Below are 22,426 nucleotides of genomic sequence, written 5' to 3' on the forward strand. Positions count from 1 at the left end.
CCACCTTTCAAGTAGTAGCATAAACGTGAGCAATATCAAGGCGACGCTAGTTCAAAATTCATTCTTAACCAAGAAACCACATTCAGCTTGCCTTCCTTTTCCATGAACTTTCTTAGCCTGCACTACAGTATAAGCTAAAAATGGTTTCTTGGTTAAGGAATATGAATTTCGATCCTCTTAGCTATAACAATACTTAAGTTATATTTCCCAAGGTGGTCTTTCATGTTACCTGACCTAAGGGATGCTTGTGGAATGAATGGAAAGATAATTAAAGAAATAGATTTAACAAAATAAAATAAAAAATGAAAGGGAGGAAGAAGACACAGAGCGATTAGATCTCCTTTGAATTGAACTCTGTATAAATCCGTTTAATCCATTGATATTGTTTTAATTCCGATTCAGATCATACTTCAGAAATGAGCTTTACCTGTCTCCTCCCTAAGGGTTTAACAGCATATTGGATCCGAGGGGGGGGGAGATATTCGAATGGTTTCTTTAAGAAAAATCTTAAGATTGTCTAACAAGATCTTGCCAGCAATCCATTCGAAATATTAAAGCAAGAAGTCACCAGTGTTGTACTTTCTGACCTATTTGAGCGATGCAGGGACTGACCTTGAAGTGTTTAGGAACTACCGTCTCGTCTCAGTTCCCCCCCCCCCCGTTTTCAAAGCGGCACTACAGCAATGTGTGTTTGTATGCATCTTTGTCAAAGCATCCCACGCTTGAGCGAAGCGCATTAACGATTACGGCACTCGTGACGACTCTCAGTTACGGAAACTCCGAAAATGACCCCGTTGACACGAGAAAGATTCTTCTGAAAACCCCGTTGTCGGGGTTTCGTGTCATCACCTTTATTCGTCCTTTCCCCTCCCGTAGAAACGAAATGGGCACGCCCCTACCTGGTCAAGGCAGGAGCATCAGCAGTTTCTCTATCGCAAGTGTTCGCCGCTCCTCGCGAGCCAATCAGCGTTTGTGGCGTTCCTTCATCAATAAGACGCTCGGAACCAGCTTGGTGTTGATCCTTCTCGCTCAAAGTGAGGTCACAACTTCGTTCCTTGTGTGCGTGTCTCGACAGTGCGATGGAGTTTCCTTGACGGTGTGCGATTTGGGATGATTACGGTGTTGTGAGCGGACTCTTTCCCCGTTCTCCTCCTCCTGTGTAAGGGGCCACTCGTGTAAGCGATGTCCAGCTCCTCTCCGAGAACTGTCCTTCTGGATTTTCAGTGACCATCCATTTCTTTAGCACAGTCCTCGAATGTGTTGGTGTTTGTTCCCGGCAACTGGCATGTTCCGGACACGGAAATACCTGATTGTCACCACTACGAAGGTTCTTAAACTGTGACCTTATACACGAATGGTGGCGAGTGATGTAGATCGCCAAGACCCTAATAAACAGCCGGAATGGCAACCTTAGGACTCTCAAAGGTATTTATCCTGGACAAATACTTCTCGGAGCTACAGAAGTTCTGGGAGACGGAGAGAAAACTTCAAGGTACGTTCGTAGGGTTACTTGGCACTCGCGAGGCCATACGGCAGACACGAATTTGTTTTTAGATTGCGAAATTAAACTAATTTGAGTAAACTTTCAACTTTCGGAAATCAAACTGACTCTCAAAAGTGTTTGATTTTCGTGAATGGGCTGATCCTTCTGCTTGTCTTCCCTTTATTTTCAGTCCCAAATTCTTCGCTTGGACTGTTTTTATTCTCTTCTCTAAATCTGCTGTTTATGTGTAATCGCTCCTCTACCTGGTTTGTTTATTTATGGACTTTCTTGGGAAGGGGGGAGACATTCTCCTGTACACAAAATCGGTTAAGTGATACGGATTATGCTAGTCTTATCTGGGATTTAGCAGATTTATCAGTAAATAATACTTTTCAGAGAAACACGACTACTATATCCATATACAACAGTCCCATCTCCCTGTTTCGGTATAATTCAAGAATGTTTGTATAGAGCAGCGCCCTCTATCGTTCGTTCAATGTCATCTTTCTTCTAGAGAAAGTAACTTGGCGTTAATTAAAACTTAATTCAATCCTCGTTTACTGCTTGCATTTGCTCTCCACTTTTTCTTTCCCCTCCAAAATCCACTTAACGTGTTTGGTGTGTCCGTAATATCTGGAGTATGTGTACACCTACTTCGTCATTAACATTTTAATTTGAAACCAAATTAAATAGCAAAATGAAACTTCATAGCTGGCCGTTTTCTTCTTCCCTCCTCCCCAATTCTTTGAACCGCAACCCTTTATTTCTTTGCTTCTTTCTTAATTTACCACGCCTGTCAACGGAGACTCAGTGTTGGAAATTTATTAGTTGCTTTCACGTCTGACATACTCGTTAAACGAGTGAGCCCAACACCAAAACACGACTCTGAACGAACAAGCATCGCTTATATTAATGATCCCTCCAAACAACGCCCACCAATAATCAATCACTTTCCTATCTTTCAATAAATAGGAACAAGCTTGGGTTCTAATCTCAAATTTTAATAAATAAAAAAAATTCTTAAAAATATTTTATAAGAAATTAACTTTAAATATTTTTTATAAACGCAACTTCACATTTTTGTATTTTACTCTTTTTATTAAAGTATGTTTTAATATGAAAATTTATCTGTTTTTTAAAGTGGGATTGGAATGTTTTCTAGAGGGCGCCACTTCGTTTGATTTGAATATGTTCCATCCAAGAAAAAATAAATAAAAAAAATTCTCTTTCACCATGTAAATATTGTGGTGAGGAAGTTTCATAAGAAACCTGTTTTCCCGTAGCTTTTTGACCCCTATCCTACCCCTCCTTCTCCCCCACGTTCTTCTTTGACTGTGCGGGCACGAATGAGTTAGGATAGATATCGCCATCTGAAAACAAGCAGGTTATTGTCGTTCTGTCCCTGCAACTTTCCTTCAACGATGTCTGTTTAACATATGCGATCCGCCTTCTCTCGAAATCTCCGTACTTTATTTTCCTTCCCACTTCCTTCTATCCCCACCCACTTCCCCAAAGAGGGGGGGGGGTCTGAGTTTACATACTCCGAGGAAGAGCGTATTCTTGACAGAGAGAGAGAGAGAGAGAGACCGCTTCGCAATCTCTCTTTTGCATAGTAAAAGAGACTTATAATTAGCATGGCCGATTTCTATACAAACCATTGATGTACTTCCTCTTTTGTTGTTTAGAAGAGAAACTGGTTAAGCCGGAACTGTGATCTGTGACAGGGTGATATAAGCATGTTCAAGGGATGGGCGAAAATTACGTGGGTGGTACTTTCTTTTTTTAACCGGCAATAAGTTTTTCACTATTACTTAAGAACAATTAATAAAATTCCCTGTCTCCTAATAACAATTTCAACCGTTTAATCTAAAAAAAATTATTTTTAGAATTTCAGCCGTAGTACTGTATAATAATGAATAGAAAGAAAATTGGAGAACAATAATATTGCATTTTAATAATAATAATACCTTTATGCACTAGCGAAATTTATGCTTTAAAAATTCTAGCAATGTCCATCAAAACGAAATGACGTAGACAATGTCAACCTACAATCTCCCCCACATACACACCTTCAAACTAGCACTAACGAAGTTCAGTTCTTCAGAACTTTTAATATAACCACAATCTTAATAATCAAATAAGAACTTGTGCCTAAAAATAACGATGTTCTAACAACGACAAAAGGTGCGCATTATTAATAGTCCGTGAGTGCGGTTGCTAAGCAACTTGTAGTCTTAACTATTGTCTGTTGTTGCTGCATTTTTCATCTGTCAGTTTTTGTTGGCAACGGTGATCTATTGCCATTATTGGCATACCATTGTGCTGTATACACGCATTAACCTTTCCCTATCTGAGATATTTATCAAGTGAAGTTGATGCGCACACCTTTCTCTCTTGCAAAAGTCATGTTTATGCCTTTTCTTGATGTTACTTGAACCGCACATCACTTAATTTTTTTTCTTCTTCTTCTTAGAAAGAGTGAATGATTAAATAGCCTGCTACTACAGGTCCTTAAGAAGGGAGGATTCTCTACCATCTCGGGAGCTAAAGTAGAAAGGGTGGGAAAGAAGATGAAATGGAGAAAGGGGGTCGGCACAGATAATTAAATGTTCTGAGACTCATTAACATGTACGAAACACTCTGAGAAACCTAACAAATGACTTATTTCCCCACTGCCTAACTAGATCTGGCCTCTTGGTAATGTGGTTGATAATTAAGTAGATAGCGAACGGATGCCTTGTAGAAGATAAGGGGTTAAGAATGCACACGAGGCGGTTACACTTTTGGAAGAGCAACTTGCTGAAGAAAAATGGATCAACCATTCACGGCGTAATCGCGGAGAGGCGGGGATTGCAGGGAGGGTAAAACGGTACGACTGTGCTTTTAAACTTAGAGTTCGCCCGGCGAAGAAAAGTTATTAAGGGTCCAAATAGTCTATACACGGTCTCAGGTGCCCCTCCCCCCCTTTAACGGTAAGCATGGCTGCTCTAGCATAGAAAATTTCCGGCAGTCGATGTTATAATCAACGGAACTGCATGCGTTTAGAGCAACAGGTGTATGTGTTCCACACCCCCTCACCCACCCCTAATTCAATGTCAACTGGGGTAATTAAGTATTATCTGGCTACCTGCGCCTAATTGGCTGTGTACTTAACAACAAAGGAGTTCACACGTTCAGTGCCATCTAGTGGTGAACAACCGTTTCAGATATATTTATTATGTATGCATTTTCAGGTGGGATTTCTAGATGAGGGAGAGAACTTCTCTCCCCAATCCTTCATCAGTTTCTGCATCTTCATTTTGCAACTTTTTTGTTTGGCTTGTCTGGTGGGTAAACTCCTGCAGGAATCACGGGAGAAGCGAAGCGTAGCCGGATACGTGATCTCATACGAGTTCTTCTCTCCGCCCTGATAGGGTAGTGTGCGAGCCGAGTGTATTATCGTGGTCACGTATTCTGCAACCACCGTGATCTCTCTGTGACCTGCCGTATCTCATGAAAGTTCGCTGTGTTGCTACGAGAAACAGCGGTTGGACTTTAAGCTACTATGGAGACCCGTACAAAATGAAAAATTCTGTAATCGGAGGGTCATAGTTCATGACGTGGCTCCCCTAGGCTTGTTTTTATCTGTCTCTCTATCTAATCAATCTTTTGTTATAAACATGGCAAACCCCGTAGATACTGCATCGTTTGAATCTGTTGTACAACATTAACGTATTTTTAGAATTTCCAAATGATCCATTGTCAGAGCGAAATCTGTGTCTTTACTGTATGTGGAATGGTCTAAGCTCTTGAGAAATGTTTTTAATATATTGGCCTTGTCTGTTTGGGTGTGCATGTTATGGCTATTGGAAATATCCACTTCCAGATTCCGATGATATTGTGTATTACGCCTTCATCGGATAATGTTATCTAATGTTAGTTTATATGGATTCGTGCGCGTGTTCGAATCAACAGGACAAATAACATCGGCCATCCATACAATCTCCGAGAACAGTGCAACATTAAACCTGATGACTACCGCAATTTGTTCCGAAGTGTTGCTGATTAAGTTGGCGTAGTGGCAGTAATCCTTGACGTGACGAATCCGTGAATTCGAATTCCGTTTTAGACGCATGAGACTTTTGAAGGCATTTTTCAGGGAGTATGAGTTATAACCTTTTTTTTTTTTTTCAGTTGGAGGTCGTATGATTTCTTTCAATCATCTATTTTTACGGTCATTTAAAAAAAAAAAAAAACCGCCCTGTGGATCATACGCAGTTGATAGAGAGAAGGCGTGTAGATGCCATCTGACTCCAGTTGTCCTAAGTGGTAATTACTGGATTTATTTCTAGAATGAGTTATGATCAAAATTATATCGACTTTTGGTTTTCGATTAATTAATTCATTTTAAATCAATTAATATTTCATGGACAATTTGAATCGAATAAAATGTTTATCTTTTAAAGAGTCATACAGAAAAAAATGAAAGTATCCTATCCAGATATGTACAAAATTGCTTTATACAACGCATTCCATATTTGGCATTGCGCGGACTAAAACTACGAGGCCAATATGCTAATAATTAATAGACATAGCACATTCTGTTAATTCTGTGTCCTCGGCCAGCTTTTCTTGCAGCATGTAAAGCCTGAATTTATCTGATCTCATACGAGACCAGCTAACTTACCTGTTCCTTGCGTTGGCAGATTATAGTCGAATCCAGATTTTTTTTTTTCCGGCCGAAGGGCAAATATATCACTTTACATATCCTTTTGACCTCTACCCAATGTACAATCATTGATGTGAACGAAAGATCACAACACATTTTTATGTTTTAAAATCGAATAATAATCATTCCTTACAAGAAAAAAAAACTCATTTTTCAAACTAAGGTTGCTAAATCGCTATTAATAACTGAGGCCGTTTCTATCGTTGAAAACAGGCTAATGATAGTAACGGCCTCAAGCTAAGCAAATTATTTATAATGCAACTTCACGTGTTTTCCTTACGCATGTTATTGTTCAGTTACATAACTACTTAATCATATATAGATCCTTTAACACTTTTTTATTCTAGAAAAGGAGTAAACGGCGTTGTTTCTAGCACTAAGTTTTCAATGTAGTTTTGAGCTCGACTATCTGTCAGCGTGAAGACCGGCATGTTTATACATTCAAAGATTTACCGGTGATTTGCTAATATATTAATTCATAAATAATTCAAGTCAGGAATTCTGTGTTCATCTCGGATGTATTTCAACTTTCTGTGGAATATATTTACTTTTTTTTTTTTTTTTTCATTTTTGTTTAACAGTTTACAAATCTTTTACTTCTTATCATTAAATATTCAAAATGCTGCTACGAAAAACATGTGTGAGCTCTATCGGCAACACGTTTTATTATTTTATGCATAATAAACAGAACAACATCAACAGGGTTGAAGATGGTTCCAACGTAAAGAAAAAGGACTGGAAAAACTGTGGAACAGGTAAGATTCTTCTAAATAATAACTACAATGTGGCTTATTCAGGTACTAAGGATTAGTTAAAAGGAAGAGGCAGCATATTCAACATCAGGTATGAAGATAAGCTTCTTCTGTAGCACTGCTAACTAAAGTGGTGTGGGAAATTTTCGAAGTTGGAGATGGACAACAACACTTACTTGTGCCTGTGGTCATCGGAAAGATTAGTACGAAAGAAAGAACTTTTAGGACAGCTCACATAAAGAAAAATGCTAGTTATTGTTAGAGAGCTAAATAACAGAGTAGGAAATGTATTATAGATATTAGAAATATTCCGGTAAATTTGCAGAAAAAAGCAAAACTAATAATGTTAAGTGCAATCTGGATTCCTGTTCAGGACATGGATCAGTCATTACTAACACTACGTTCCAATATAAAGATGTGCACAAATTCACATGAAAAGAAATGTGTTATTCACGCTGATACAAGAACATACAAGAGATCCCCATGAACTCGAGAAGCATTTCATGAAAAGGAATCATATTGAAAATTTCTTGCAAATAAGCCAGCGTGTGTGTTTAAAGAAAGTCGAGAAAAATATATAGGAAAGATAAATTGTGTCAAAGTGAGTGAGCAAATGTCAAGAGATTTTTGAAAATAATTTGAAGAATCTTTTTAAATATAATCAAAGAGGAAAAATATTTTGTGGAGACAACTAAGAAAGCTTAGAAATTCAAAGAATATCACGAATCAATAGATCAAAAATGGCTTGATAAGGAAAGGTTTAATATACTCGTAATGACTGATACGGATATTTTGTAAAGATGCGAAGCGAAACAAGCAGTGACAGAATAATGTGCACATATCATCAGTATTTCGGGTAGAAAGAAAAGCCATCCATCAGAAATGTGGAAAGCCAACTGCAGTATTCGACCAGAAATAGTGAAATATGGAGGCGGAAAAGTTTTTTTATAACAGCACTACTCTTAGAAGACATGTTCAAATTCCAGTTGTTTAAGTAGCACTTTCATTACAGTTCCTCTATAATTCTTTTTGAATGGGAGAATTATACAGGAATTTTCTTTACGAACTGTTTTAGAAAGATTTTCTGTGATGCATACTTGAGAAGGGCTAAGAAAACTCGAAAACTGATTTTAAGAGCAAAGCTGGATTTAAGCCAAATACGAGGCGCCAAAATAATTTTTACCCTGCGACAAATATCGAGATCGGAATAAGGCTCTATATTTCAATGGAAAAGTGATTTACAATAACGAATCCGTTTACAGGAATGCTATGTGGAAAACGAATCCGTAGCAAGCTTATTCTTGAGCACCTTACTTGGGAGTGAAGGATACAGTAAAATCGGTTGGGTGCTAAATCCGTGTAAAGCAAGAAGTTCTTGATATTCAAACAGGGGACATTAAGCTAGTTCTTTACTCTCTGTAGATAAACCAATAACAAGTCTTCAAAAATCCATTAACCAATTAAATGGATTGATTCCTATACTAAAGAAATTTGATTTGAATAAATTTATTAGGCTTACTTTAATATACAATTAGAATTGGGAATGTCAAGTTCATATCCGTTGCCGCTTAGACGATGGATATCGCCTGGCACTGTAGAGAAATCATATGAAATAGCCAGAAAATATAAAATGCAATTTCCATAGTTTGAAATCCATAGTTTCCAGGTGTTTTGGTTTAGTGTTGATTTCGGTTATTCGCTTCATGGCGTGTGTTCTCCGGACAGTTTCGAGAGAAGAAAAAAAAAACTGTCACTAGGATGATACGTATGTTTGTCTATTAATGTGTGTTCTCCGGCGTAATATTTAGAAACCTAAATTTGTGAGAGGAGGGGAGAGATCCTTTCATCTTCGCATAATATCATCCAATTTTCCTTTAGGTGGAAAGTCCTTAGAAAATTTCTCGCGCGCTAGACGGGATTCGAACCTTTCCAACTGAAAAGCAAATTTTGCCGTCCCGACAGTTAAGCTACGAAGAAGTTATAGAACCAATTACGCACTTCAGTTATTTAGGCGTAATCTTTAGTGAACAAAAAAAGGATAAAAAAAAACTTGACTAATAAATAATTATACGAAATTAGCTGAAACACTAAACTAGCTGTATACAAGATATGTTCAAATCAATTCTAACTTATGGATTTGAGAGTTGGGTTAGAAATAAAACACTTGTTCAAAAACTGGAGATAACAGATATGAGAAAGATTACGGGAGTGAAACAGATGGTATTAGTGGCAGAGTACTCTATTAAAAATGAGGATATTAGGAAAGAACTTGAAATCGTTTGCATTCAGGAGAAAGGCAGCTGAAAGACCTACGAAGGACCAAGATATAAGTAGGCGTCAGGAATCGAAGTGTAAACCCAGTAAAACGATATATGGTAGACATATTTTCAAGAAAGGTGTCGAGAGGAAACTATCGAATTCGTAGCAAATGAGCATTCTCAAAAACAATAAAGATGAATGTTACTTTCGCAAAACATGTTTCTTTATTCAGAGAATTTTCACGAAATGTGTCGCGAGCATCACCGATTCAATGGATGAAACAAAAATGACAGAATCACTAGTTGTAATGGAGAAGCAAAGTTCAGCAAAAATATACGTAAAAATAAAATTATGGAACATAACTACGCCAGGTACCTTGAACTAGAACACACTGGATTTGTAGAATATTGCCACACGCGGTTCACTGGGGAAAAAATGATAAAGTCCTACAGAACAGATTTCTTATAGAACGATTTTATGTAAGTGGGAAACTATCCTAACTGTGAAAGTCATCCCACTTTCACAGTTAGGATGACGCACTCGGGTATAAATGCTTCCTGAGATACACTCCCATTCGTCTATCCAATTGGTCTAGAAATCTTATTTTCTACACTAATTCAATATAGCGTGATTTCTCCATTCGATGTTTAACTTATGCTGAGCTCTCTACGTGATTCCTGTCGACTTTTTTTGAAGTCCTGTTGACTGTTTCACATTGGAGTGCCTAGATTTCCATAACGCCGTTTAGTTCAGATTTTCCTATGATAATATTGTCTGCTTTGATTTTGGTTGATTCAGTTTAACCAATGTGAAAAACTGAAGCCACTGATATTGATTGCATCCTGTTATAACATTTGAAGTCTTAAAGTTCTTTACATGCCGTTGGAATGCACAACTTGACCAGTATAGAGAGCATGTGGTGACAGACTTATAAATATCAGTATGTTCAATTATTAACAGGATTGCCCCAAAGACAAGTGTAAGTCTTGGGAGAGAAATATTCTCAAGTCCTTGTCCATTAATGAAAAGCTTATGTTTTATTTAACGATATCAAGAATTAGAATGGCCATGATTCTTCAAAAGATATTCTGCTAATTAGCAAATCTCCATCTGTTCACAGCATTTAATTATAATTACAACTTTTACATACTTCCATGAATCGTTTTAAGCGAACCAACTTTTCAGTATTCGCATAAAATAAAAGGTGTTGTCAAATAAACTGTTTACTACTTTAATTACCGAAAGCTACGAAATTACATGCTTTATCTCTGCGAGAGCTTCTACTATGCTTGAATAAACAAACATCGAAACATACTTGTATACAATCGTAAGCTATTTCAACATGACGGTATCAAAACCCTGTCTTTGCACACGTGCTGTAGCCAGTTTTATGTAAAATAATTTTGTATAGTTTCGAATCGTTTTGTCACTTGAACGAGTTCGATTCAAACCAAATTTGGGATGACTCCAAAAATAGTCAAGAACCTCCTCGCCGCAAAATTTAAAAAATTCGCATTTGGGAGAGAGGACAGCTTGCATTTAACGACTTGCGTGTCGGTCAGTAGTAACGTTTTCTTGTTGTGTTTGCGAGTGTGTATGTATGCTTCCAGTTTCTGAATCTGCACTGGATGTCATGAAATGGAATAGTTGTACATTACACACAGATGATGTATCATCCTAAACACCTATCCTTCAAGGGCAATATGTGAACAGAAGTCGTAGCTATGCTTGCAACGTTACACGATCATCAACAAGCACTATTTCTCTGCCCACACCTCTAAAAACAATCGGAGATCCTCTACCAGAGTGAAGTACAAAGGCCAATATCTAAACGGGCGTGCGATTGTCTCCAAACTCTTGCACCGCAGTCATTTTGGATTAACTGGAAAGTACCTATTATTCTATTCGCTCTTCTTGTTAAGATAGATACTTCTGAATTTCTCCTAGAATCCTTGGTCATAAATTGTGCTGAGAATTAAAAAATAAATAAAGAAAGAAAGAACAAAAAAGATTGAGCATATGGAAAGAATAGACAGTTCAAGACTACCCATAAAAAATACTTCGTTACCATCCCCAGTTAGGAAGTCAGGGTCGAACAAGGAAAAGATGAAATGAGGCTGGAACTTGCCACCTGGCCTAAATCCCTGAATGAATGATGGGAAGAATATTCAGTTTCTGCGATTGCACTAATTTTTTACTTTTGTTTAGCCACTCCAGCAAAGTATAAGAATACTTAGAACTAGCATTAAATTGGTATCAAGCTAATATCCCAAGAACCTTTTTTTTGGAAGTGAATCTACGAAAGTGTAAGGAGAACAAAGCATTCTTCATTTATCTTTGTGCGTGCATTCAGATTACTTTCTCCTCCTCCAAATCACAGAATAACGCTCTTCCGATCAAACTCCGTCCAGTTTTTAGAAACACTTGTGGATTTTAAAAAATCCGCATAAATTCCTAACAAAGAAATTCAACTTCATCTTTTAAATCACATCTCGGAATTCAAAACTTCTCCAAAGCAAAGTTTACTGTTGGCTATGAAAACAGCAATGTCGATGGCAAAAAGTCATTCGTTTTTTCTCCATCAGATCTACAGTACAGCATCGTCTTCACTTTTCCAATAATTCCCGTCTTTTTTTATTATATTTCTACTCGAATCGTTATATTAGGTACCGATCATCCAATGAGAAATCAGTTTTATTTGAATCGCCATTACTTTTTTTTTTTTTTTTTTTGTCTACTCAAGGAATCTTCGTTTAAAGATGTGCAGTGTGTTTTATTCTGACGTACGGAGTTTAACCTCTATAAAGAATTTTTAAGAAACTCATTCTTTTATTTGACATATATAACTTTACACCGAAAGGTGAAAAAAAAGTGAGTGATGCTGTGGATCTTTATTTCATTATTTTTTTTAAAAAGCTGATATTTTAAACCGAAATTTAGAAAACTCTATACTTGTTTGTGTCTGAACCATTCCGAATCGCACGTTGCTTCCTATTTTGGCCCTCTTAGTAATTGAGTTTCCAGTGGTTTTCTACTTGATGGGTCATCAACACGAATCTTTTGCCAATCTTGAGGAGCTGTCTGCAGTCCCTCCAAGGGTCGTCAAGTGTGGAATGTGAAAACATCTAGTTTTGGGACGCGAGCCATTAGTCAACCCTTTCGCGAACGTGCGTGGCCTAATTGCCCCGGCTTGAAGGTGATGTTTCGGTGACAGCACACAGAAAGGGGTAAGGAGGGGAGGAATTAGTAACTCGTGTCAGACTTCGCACTCGAGGTAAATCTGTGGGGTAATTAATCGAAAGGGCAGTGCTCTTAAACAACTTATGGACCCCTGGTGGTAGCAGGTGGAACTAATCTTCGCTCTTTAAAGTAATTTGTTCTAATGGAAGATCTGTCCGTTTTAAAGAGCCTTTCCTATGTTTCCAATATTCAGACATGCGCAGTAAAACGTGCGTTTCATTACAGTTCATATTGCTGGGAAACAGTCTACTTCATTTCATTTGATGTACATTTCACTAGGCAACGACCGCTTTATAGTTAACTATAAACATTAAAAGAATGTATTAATTTATCCGCAAAAGAAATGCGATTGCAGGAACAAACAAAAGAAAAAAAAAAGGCATTTCCTTAGACGCATCTTTCTTTCGTTCCATCCTCCCAACCTTCGAGCAGTACCATTTCCCAGAAACACTTAGAACACCGAAGATGGCCGCTAAGTTAATGACGCCTCTAGACAAGGGAGTGAGAGGTCCGGGAAGGTAAACCGAGCGGGGAAAACTGGGGAGGGGGAAAGAAAATCTTCGCAGATGAACGTTTCTCTCTCCAAACTTATTGGTTGGCTTCCCATACGCACCCAGTTTGGAGGCGTGAACGAGTTTGCCTGCCCGAAGCGTTGATTTGTGTGTTTTGGCGGGAGAGTCGGGGGTGCTGTAGATGACGAAGAAAACCAGAGGGGACGACCTTTTTTAACTTGCCTTCCTTGACCTTAGAATCTTAAGTAGATGAAATTGCGTTGTCTGTCTGGAGAGAGAGAGAAAGGAAGAATACAGAGAACGAGTGCCCAGGATGGACAGCATCCCATCTCTGCCAGTTGAAACTGTGTCGGTCTCCTAATCATCTGTTGCTATAGCAACACTGACACAAAACCCAGTCGCGCGACTTATTCCTGTCGCACAGCGACCGGCCTTCAGTTGTCGCGTGGTGTCCTTGGATGTTTCTCGTCCACCCCCCGTCTACGACGATGTCGGATAAGACCTGACATAGTCCGCTTACTGCCAAAAGGCACTTGGACTTACGGGACATTTTAATTGGCGCTCGCGACCGTGTGCGAATTAGCATCGAGCGTCGATTAGCTACTGTATGCTTTCATGAACTTGTTAGCATAGGCTCACGACGTTTGTGGTTAACGGGACATTTGCACAAGGCGAGATGGTATTGCACCGTTTAAGAGATGGCACTCTACGGCTAATCGATTTTACTTTTCCATTGATAAGGTGTCTGTTTCTATTTAAGCAGCAAATGCACAAATTGAGAGGCGGACCCATCACAAGGATTTAGTTTGCGAATCGATGAAGCTTTATTGAGTTCATTTTTATACGTGAGATGAAAAGCGAGATTGACTTTCTTTGGCAGGCCGCACTCCCTGGGGGGTACAATGTGTAAACCAGGTACCTGAACACCAGTGTGATGACGCAATGGATCAGTTTCCACGGTTCTTAAGATAGGAAACATAGGTTTGAAAACTGATTTACGTTCAATTGTGGCTTTGATCGCTTTCTGTTCCATGTCACAGGTTTTGGTTCAATGGAGTTACCGTCGAAGTAATTAAAGCTGTGTTAGCCAGTCTGTGAATTTCGTGTATTTTCCGATCTGTTTGCCTATTTTGTAGACTGGAAAATTTTCCGGTGGAAAATTCCATCAGCCCGTTATAAGACTCTGACTCACCGTCAGCTAAAAATGCTTAAAAAGATTCCTTGCCTTCTAGAAAGAATTCGAACCCAGGCTTCTTCAAGTGACGTGCATATATTCTACACGATACAGTATCGGGGGAAAGTATCATAGCATCGCGAAGCATTCAGTCTGCGCGTTCAGTCCATTGTAACTGAATTGTAGTCCAAATTCCATATCGTATTAGTACAATAGTTCGTTTCGGTTTTGGTTTTTTTTTTTCATCTCCAAAAGCACTTGGAGAAACGATAGCTAATGCCAGAACTGAACATTTGAGTGACACCGCCAAGTGTATTTGAAAGGTGATCTTAGTGAGATCAGGAAGGAACAAGTGCAGCATGGGTCTTTTTGGCATCTGTTCACTGCGAGAAGTGGACTTTGCCAACGAACCATTGTCAATGGTGCTTTTATTAAACTTTCCTAACGCTTTGGATTTATATTAAATTAAAAGTTCTCAAACAATTAAAATGTTCTCCTCTCATAAACTGATAGATAATTCACATCCACTGAGATGAACGCATTAGATGACTGTACAGCAAGAAATTTAACCGTTATTTTTATTTAATTTTTAACCAATGAACTTGTTAACATAGGCTCACGCTTGTAGTTAACGGGACGTTCTTGCACAAGGCGAGATGGTATTGCACCCTCTCGGCTAATCGGTTTTGCTTCTCTATTGCTAAAATATCTGTTCCTATTTAAGCAAAAATGCACAAATTAAGAGGTAGGTCAGTGTCTCCTGTTGTGCTTATGGGGGGAAGGGTGTTTTTTCTCCGAACGTTTGTTTCTCCTACACGTAAAACCAAACATAACACGAATAGATCTTGGTGGTGGTAGCAGTAGTTATCCTTCAATTTATTGCTCGGGAATAGGTAATTTGAGTTCATGCTATTGCCGTTATAGATGATGAATTTCTCTCTCCAGATGGCAATTAATAAGCTAAGTTAATGGTCGCTGATTCGCATTACCCAATGTAAGATCCTTGCTTACAGGCCTGAAGTGATATTGAACGTGTTCAGTGCTATTGGGTAAAAAAACCTCGAGAATGTGTTTCCCATTACAACAGTGTAATACTGTGGGAAAACCATCGCCAAGATTTGAACCACATTTTCCCGGAAACTGATCCTTTTCGAATAAGTGGATCCTCCCCATCGTACTTTATTTTAGCGCCGATATATTTTTTCTTAAAGTGGTACTTCATTCTAAGTATCGTTGCGTTGTGATATCGTATGCGAGCAATACTTAATAAGACTAAACCACCCAAAAGAACATGCTGGGATTTCAATCGTTTTTGGTGCTAAACCAAAATCTGAGTAGTATTTTAGCTTATGATATGGGATAATTGCATTACCTCGTTCGCCAATACTCAGCGTAAGATAAGTGTGTGCGTGTATGTGTGTATTTCCGTCCATATACCTGTATAAATATATATAAAAAAATTATTTGCAACTCAGATTAGTCCTGCAGCGATTTTCGTCCCCTCGAATTTAGACTGATCTTATGAGCATATATCTCGAATGAAAGGGGCTGTCGTTTACTCCACAACGAACTCTGTAACGGTTATTCAAGAATTTATACCTCGGAGGAGAGGGGAGTGGAGTATTATGAAGCGTTATTCAGATGAAGCTGACCGACTCGCTCTGGTAGGGTGATGGAGGACCCAAAAGAGGTGAAACATTTCTCTTCCCCCCGTCATTTGACACCACCCTAGAAACCACATTCCCAACACACACGGTAGTCGGAATCCAACCACGTGTTCCGCTGGTTTGATTCTCGCTACCGAGTGTCGCATTTCGTTACTCAGTCCCTAATATGGAACTCTGGGATGCATAGCGGAGACTCGGGGGGAGAACAGATTTATCCCAAACCTGAATCGAGGGTTTCTGAGGGCAGACGTCTAACAACGGACCGCGTCTCCCAGAACGCTGTACCCTTCGATCAAAACGAGGGAGAAATTCGTTTCGGTTGTTTTGTTCTGTGTGAAAGATGAACGTTGCGATCTTAAACTCGGCTTTTTTAGGCTGTCTGCCAGTAGTAAAGTACATGAACCAGAAAATATTTCGTGTATTCACTCAGAAATAAATATAAAAAAAAAAAGATAAAGAAAACGTCTGTCAAGCTGGTCGGTATGGTAACAATATGAACCTGCAATACGGAAATAACAATGGAATCCCATTAGTGCTAAACACTACAAAATGCGATGATAAACTTGGATATGTTTTATATATTGCTACGCCGATTTGTTTCGTGGTGGAATATCCATCACGTAATGGAAAGAAATGGATGATTTACTCAAGACATAGAAACTCGCTGCGCAATTGTAGATAAGCTGTGTCTGGTTAAAAAAAAATAAAAATAAATTCAGATGAGGTCTACTACCAACCTATACGACCAGAATGGTTGCAAAAAAATTTGGATTTTCAAGAAGGAAATGCATAGCATGTGAACAAACGTCTTCCATCTTTTAACATAGCCCAGAAAAATATACGAATCCGGGAACAATATGAGTTGTTCCACAGTACTTCCAGTGACAAACGTCACTCATATCTCCTTACAGAAACCACCTCGTAATACAAGTGGGATGCGTATTGACTCACTGAGGTAGGAAACAATTATCCCATTTGAGTTTGAAGTGAGGAACGATTGTTAGTACTTTGACTCCAAAAGTTTCAGTGCCACTGAAGAACTATAGACTGCAAGCATACCACAAACTGTCTTTCAGGACCTTGAGTGAAAGGAAAGTCACCATGAAAGAGCAGCATTTAGCACAAGTGCCACATTCGATTCATCTTGATGGGGGTGGGGGTTGACATTTTTAAATCGAAACAAAAGAGAAACCGCTGACAACGAACTCTCTTGCTTTGGTCTATTTGGATGCTTATTCGTATAATATATATTTCTGCCTACTCTCACATATGGATCGAGATTTGAATCCACTGAGTTTGGTATTTCCATTTTTTAAAAATCCGTTGATCTGTTTTCGTGTATGTGCTTCATTGCTATGATGGTGCAAAATCGAATGATTTGGCCAGTTTCGATGAGCATTCGTCCTGCAGGGAGGTGGAAGTATTTGGAGGCGTGAAGTGGCTTCAGAAAAGTTCTATGTTTGATCTCTAGACCAAACATGTTGTCTGGGTTAGGTAAAAATAAAACAAAATTAATAAAAAAGTTTAGAATAAAATCCTTAACCTATCCGCGCTATTAATGTACCATAGGTTTATAGTCTTTCGTGTGGTGGAGTCGCATAAATGACATTCGCAGTTTATTTTACTTATTGTTGTTGTTGGATATTGAGGCATATCTCGAGTGGATATAGAAGAGGATCGTTTTACTTTTGTTTTGTAAGGGGCTATTGTCTGTACAGGCAGTTTTCAAATATTTACGATGTTCTTTATCATAATGTTTCAACCGACGTTAGCAGCCGATACACGTGAATGATCAACTAAACTCGAGCATGTTGTACATATTTTTGTTTCCTGACGATTGTGTAGCCTCGACAGCATTCCGTTCTACATACCACCACTCTGTCTCCCTCTAGGCAAGTACCAGGAAAGCAGGTCGTAGTGAGAATATTCGTTAACTGCTCGGAGAAGCCTCCTGAAGCGTCGAGTGTTGTGTCTAGCAGGTGGCCGTCGCAACTGTTTTATTACTGTTCCTTCAAATGGAGCTGTTTTCGAAGTGAGATTTCATTGGACAGTAAAGATATCTTCCACTTGGCTGTTTCTATTTCCTTCATCTTAAATAAATAAATAAACCGTTTTTGTGGCAACAGTATTTTATCACAAAAGTTCCACGTTCCCTTTGGCGGTTGAGAAGAGATAATCAAGGTTATGTCCCGCTTTCTCCGAAGGACACCGCCACTGATGATATATTATTTTCCATAAGCATGGAAAATAAATGGAGGCCCGAAAAAAAAAGTTTGTCCCTGTTTCTAGTTCTTGACTCTGTGCCTCTGTATAGGTCGCAAAAGAACAGGACAAAATCACATGTGACACAGTTAGATGGCTTTACATGTGCGAACTAACTAATAGTAGCCCCTAAAATGCGATGCGACGAAGGTTAATTTGCTTGAATAAATTAAAAACCAAATTTTTAAAATCAATGTTCCTCATAAATGAATAATCTGTGGAGTTCTTGCTATTACCACCCTGAACGGATTTTTATCTCCCAGTGAAGGGCGGATGATCATAATGTCTATGGCTATAAATACATCCGTGGTTTTTTATGCTCTCTTTGCCTGCTATTTTGCAGCGGAGATTTTTTGCCGCCGTTTTAACTTGGGTCTTGTGAAGGAGCTGTGAAACAAATTAGAATTACAATATCCAATCAGTTATGTATATTTTATCGCAGTTCACGTTTCTGCTTTGTTATTGCACTCCTGGAATAGATCATTCATCATAATCAAGTCGGGTATCGTTGGTTGTGATCTCTTGAGAATAATGCAAGATCTCGGCGTTTCCGTAGCGCAGTCGCAGGGCCGATGTGACAGTTATCCTTCAGTTGGAAAGAGTCGCTTTCAAATCAGTCACCTAACGCTCTTTCTTAAATCACGTGATACTTCAAAGTGTGGGAGCATGGGATTTGAGGTTCAGTTTTTCTGAAAATACTGAAAGACTCGATTGTACAGTACATGGTGGAGCTTGAAGGTAGGCTTCGTAGCTCAGCTCAGTCGATGCCCTTCAGTGGGAAAGACCTGGGAACAACCTTGACTATAAAGATCTCAGACATGAAGAACCTTAATAAAAGTTAATTTCCTAGATAAAGAAGAGGAGGTCGAAGGTGGCCTCTCCCCTTTAACTTGGGATTTTAATTCCGCAAAACAGGCTAACTGGCCAGACAACACACGCACATAAGACCCTACACGGGCCTTATGGCCGTAATTCCAAACTACAATGTGAGAGGAGTAGGACAAGGAAGGGAGGAATCTTAAATAAGGACACGCAACATTATGTAATTTATAGACAAGCCCTTATGCTGGAAACAAATAGTTTATCCTGTTGACTTTTGCTGAATAGCTACTCTTAGAATGTGGTTGCTGGGTTTTTTAAATCCTAAATAGACGAAACCTAGAAACATTTGACAGGCATCAGATTTGTTGTCTCATGACACCAAATTGGAAATTAAATAATTTATTACATTGATGAAATATTTGTGTGTGTGTGTTATGTTTCAAACACATCCAAGTTTCTCGAATGCTGTGTATCAGTGATAAATACACCACATCACAAAGTATCATTAAGGCAGGGGGAGGGGATCACATGTCTGTAGGCTCTGTATCAACTACTGAAATGGAACGGAATGTTATTTCGAGATAATCGGATTCCTAAGGGTTCCTTACCGTATAAATCATCTCTTGTCAGTTTGTGCAAGCGAAGCACCATTAGAACATCCCACATCAAACGTGGCTGGTATCCTTAAAAGAAAGGAAACCCAATAAACTGTCAAACCACTTATATTCTATCAGTGGCTCTAACATGCACTTAAGCGCCAATGGACTTCCAAGTATCCTTGGGATTTCTTAACCATAATATTGGGATAAGGCGGTTAGCCCTATACCTCCCTCTAAGTATACTTGTTCTACTTTTTTTTCAGGAAAAGAAAAAAAAACTTCTACCAACGTATCCGGCTAACTCGCCTCCATCTGAAAACCCCGATCAAGGTTCTCTGCATCCTAGACTGGATGCGAACCCAGGTTTTTTCAACCAAAGGGCTTCGTCTATACCGATTGAGATACGGAGGCTCTGTCAAACCACTTAAACTGATGAAAAGGTTGAGAATACAGAAACAAACTGTGTTCTTTTCATTTGCGCATTTTTAGATTTTCTCCGCGAACTTCAGAGAAGGCGCATCTATAGAGATTTTTGCCAGACAGCTTACAAACTTAACGATCCATATTTAACAGGTTGATCCATACAAACCAAACATGATTGAAGGTCTCTGAGCTATTTTGCGCGGCTTAAAGCTCTCGCTCTCATTGAATAAGCAACATGAAATGGTTCAGAATTTCAATAGAACATTTGTTCATTTTTATGAACATGATGGTAAGGGATTCTAGTCCGAACTGGAAGTACCATAAGAACTCGTCAACCCTTGGGCTTAATGATGTTTGGAAAATGAACGCTAAAAATTATATTCTGGATAATTTCTTGTTGCTTTTGTTGACTTCTCTAGAAAGGACCGGCTGAGTATCGACGTGATAATACCATTTCTAACTGCACGCTTAAATGACATGGTTTGATGCAACTGGAGTACGAAAGTTAGTGGTCAACACTTCCGTGTGGTCAAGAGTTCCAGTTTTGACCCTCCAGCGCTTTTTTTAAAGAAGAGTTAATGTTGGTGGAGGACGAGTTCAACATTTTCAACTTCGCTATAAGAGATGATTTCGCTAAATCATAGCAAACAACATCGATAACTTGGAGACTAGCCGAAATACCAGCGCCGCTTTTTGTGATTTTAGGAGAAATGTCGACTCACGAAAATAGTTTCCGTGATCGCAGAAAAGGCCTCTTGAACCGCCTCGATACTCTTGACTCCATAAACCCCCGTGGTTTCTTCAGACTTGTTGGTTAATGGTTTGGCATGAAGACCACCACGTCCTGAAGATGTGGAACAAGGAGTAGGAAGTGTGGCTGAAGATTACCAATTCTTTAAGTTTGAAAACATTTATCGCAGTCGTCATAGAGGGCCATTCTTAGTCAGCAATTACACTCAAGCAAGTTGCATTTTTCAGTCTTTCAAATAAGCAAAGCTAGATACCACTACTTCCTTGACTTCTTATGGCCAAGAATAAGGATATTGCGGCAATAAGAACTGATATTTGTCACTCTAGAATCTTCTTTCAGTCCTGTGGTCCGTTGTGCGCGACATTCATTTGGACTATTGTAACACAATTTATTCGATTCGTGATCCTATCGAACCTTTTTTAGCTGCTTCCAACCATACTTTTGTGTCACCCACTCGCGAAAGATTTATGTGTAAACCTAGTACATTTACTATGGACGGCATAAGGATTTTTCTGGTTTTTATTAATTTTATATATATTTCTGCATGTTTTGCACAATTTTTTTATGATTGTACTTTCAAGGGATGAAGCATCGCCAGATTACCCCGATGAATACTAAATAAGTAATTATTATAGGTGACTTAAATTATCCGAATATTGATTGGGTAGCAGAGAAAACTCAAAGAAACTTAGGAGGAAAATACTATCCTTGGTTCGATGGTATTGTTCCTAATGGGAAGATTTGAAAAAGATGCTTAAATCTGAAATAAGAATTGTGAAATATATAAAACTCAGGCCAGAAAAGCATTGTACGGAATGTTGGAGTATGAAAAGAGTATTGGCTTCATAGGCTAAAGGCCGAAAGAATTTTATCGTTATATTGCAAGTAAAAACAAAACGAATGCGGAAGAATAGCATTAGAGAATGCAGACAGTACTACCCTTGTGTCATAAGTAGATGCGATAGCTCAAATTTTGACAGATCTAAGTGAGCAATCAACGTGATGTATGTAACGTAGTGCACGGTGAATATAGATGAAGAGTAAAGGTGCATGGGGAAGTTCTAGAGCTGTTGCATAACCTGGGACAGATGGGATATCAGCATGTATGCTAAAGGAATGTTCAACCCAGCTGTCTGGGTTGAACATGTGCAATGGGAATATCATACATTCCTTCCAGAGCTAAGATATTCCCATTGCACAAGCGTGGTGCAAAAAGTGATGTGTCTAACTATCCACCTATCAGTATTTCTGGAATAATTATAAAGATTTCAGAGAAGTTGGTAAGAATTAGCATACAGAAATGGGTGAACAAACAAAATATATTTTGCACAGAACAGTATCGGTTTACTAAAGGGAGGTCATGTCTGAGCAATTTGCTGATATTTTATAAAAATGTTACGGCTGAGTTGGATAAAGGGAATAGATACCCTATGATACTATTGGATTTTATGAAAGGCTGTTGCATAAACTAGAGCATATGCGATTGGAATATAAATTATTGGCTTGGATAAGTGGGTGACTGACGAACAGGAATCAGAAAGTGTTAGATGAAAGTGGGGATGTGAATCTGCCAGATTTAAGGTGACCAGTGGTATGCCCTAGGGACCAATCCTTGATCCATCATTGTTTAATCTACACATTATAACGATATTCGAAGGGACTAGCAGAAGACTTTCAATTGTTTGCTGATGATGCAAAAATTGGAAAAGACAATCAGGGATGCTACTGATACAGCATTTGTAGATATATTTTGAACGGGCTGGAAGTGGGGGGA

General features: G+C 38.7%; 1 protein-coding gene across 1 annotated transcript in view; it reads left to right on the plus strand.

Annotated features, from left to right (window-relative positions):
* Window positions 1-1,401: 1,401 nt before the first annotated feature.
* The window catches only part of dachs (unconventional myosin-IXb-like dachs), a 68,480-nt gene continuing 47,455 nt past the window's right edge, over window positions 1,402-22,426 (plus strand). The window contains exon 1 of the mRNA XM_090410939.1: window positions 1,402-1,492. Within this exon, the coding sequence (XP_090267065.1) occupies window positions 1,402-1,492 (91 nt within the window). The remainder of the gene's footprint in view (window positions 1,493-22,426) is intronic.

The sequence above is a fragment of the Typopeltis vanoorti genome, chromosome 21 (assembly GCF_054136105.1).
Source record: "Typopeltis vanoorti isolate ZY-2024b chromosome 21, IOZ_Tvanoo_1.0, whole genome shotgun sequence".
NCBI lineage: Eukaryota > Metazoa > Arthropoda > Arachnida > Uropygi > Thelyphonidae > Typopeltis > Typopeltis vanoorti.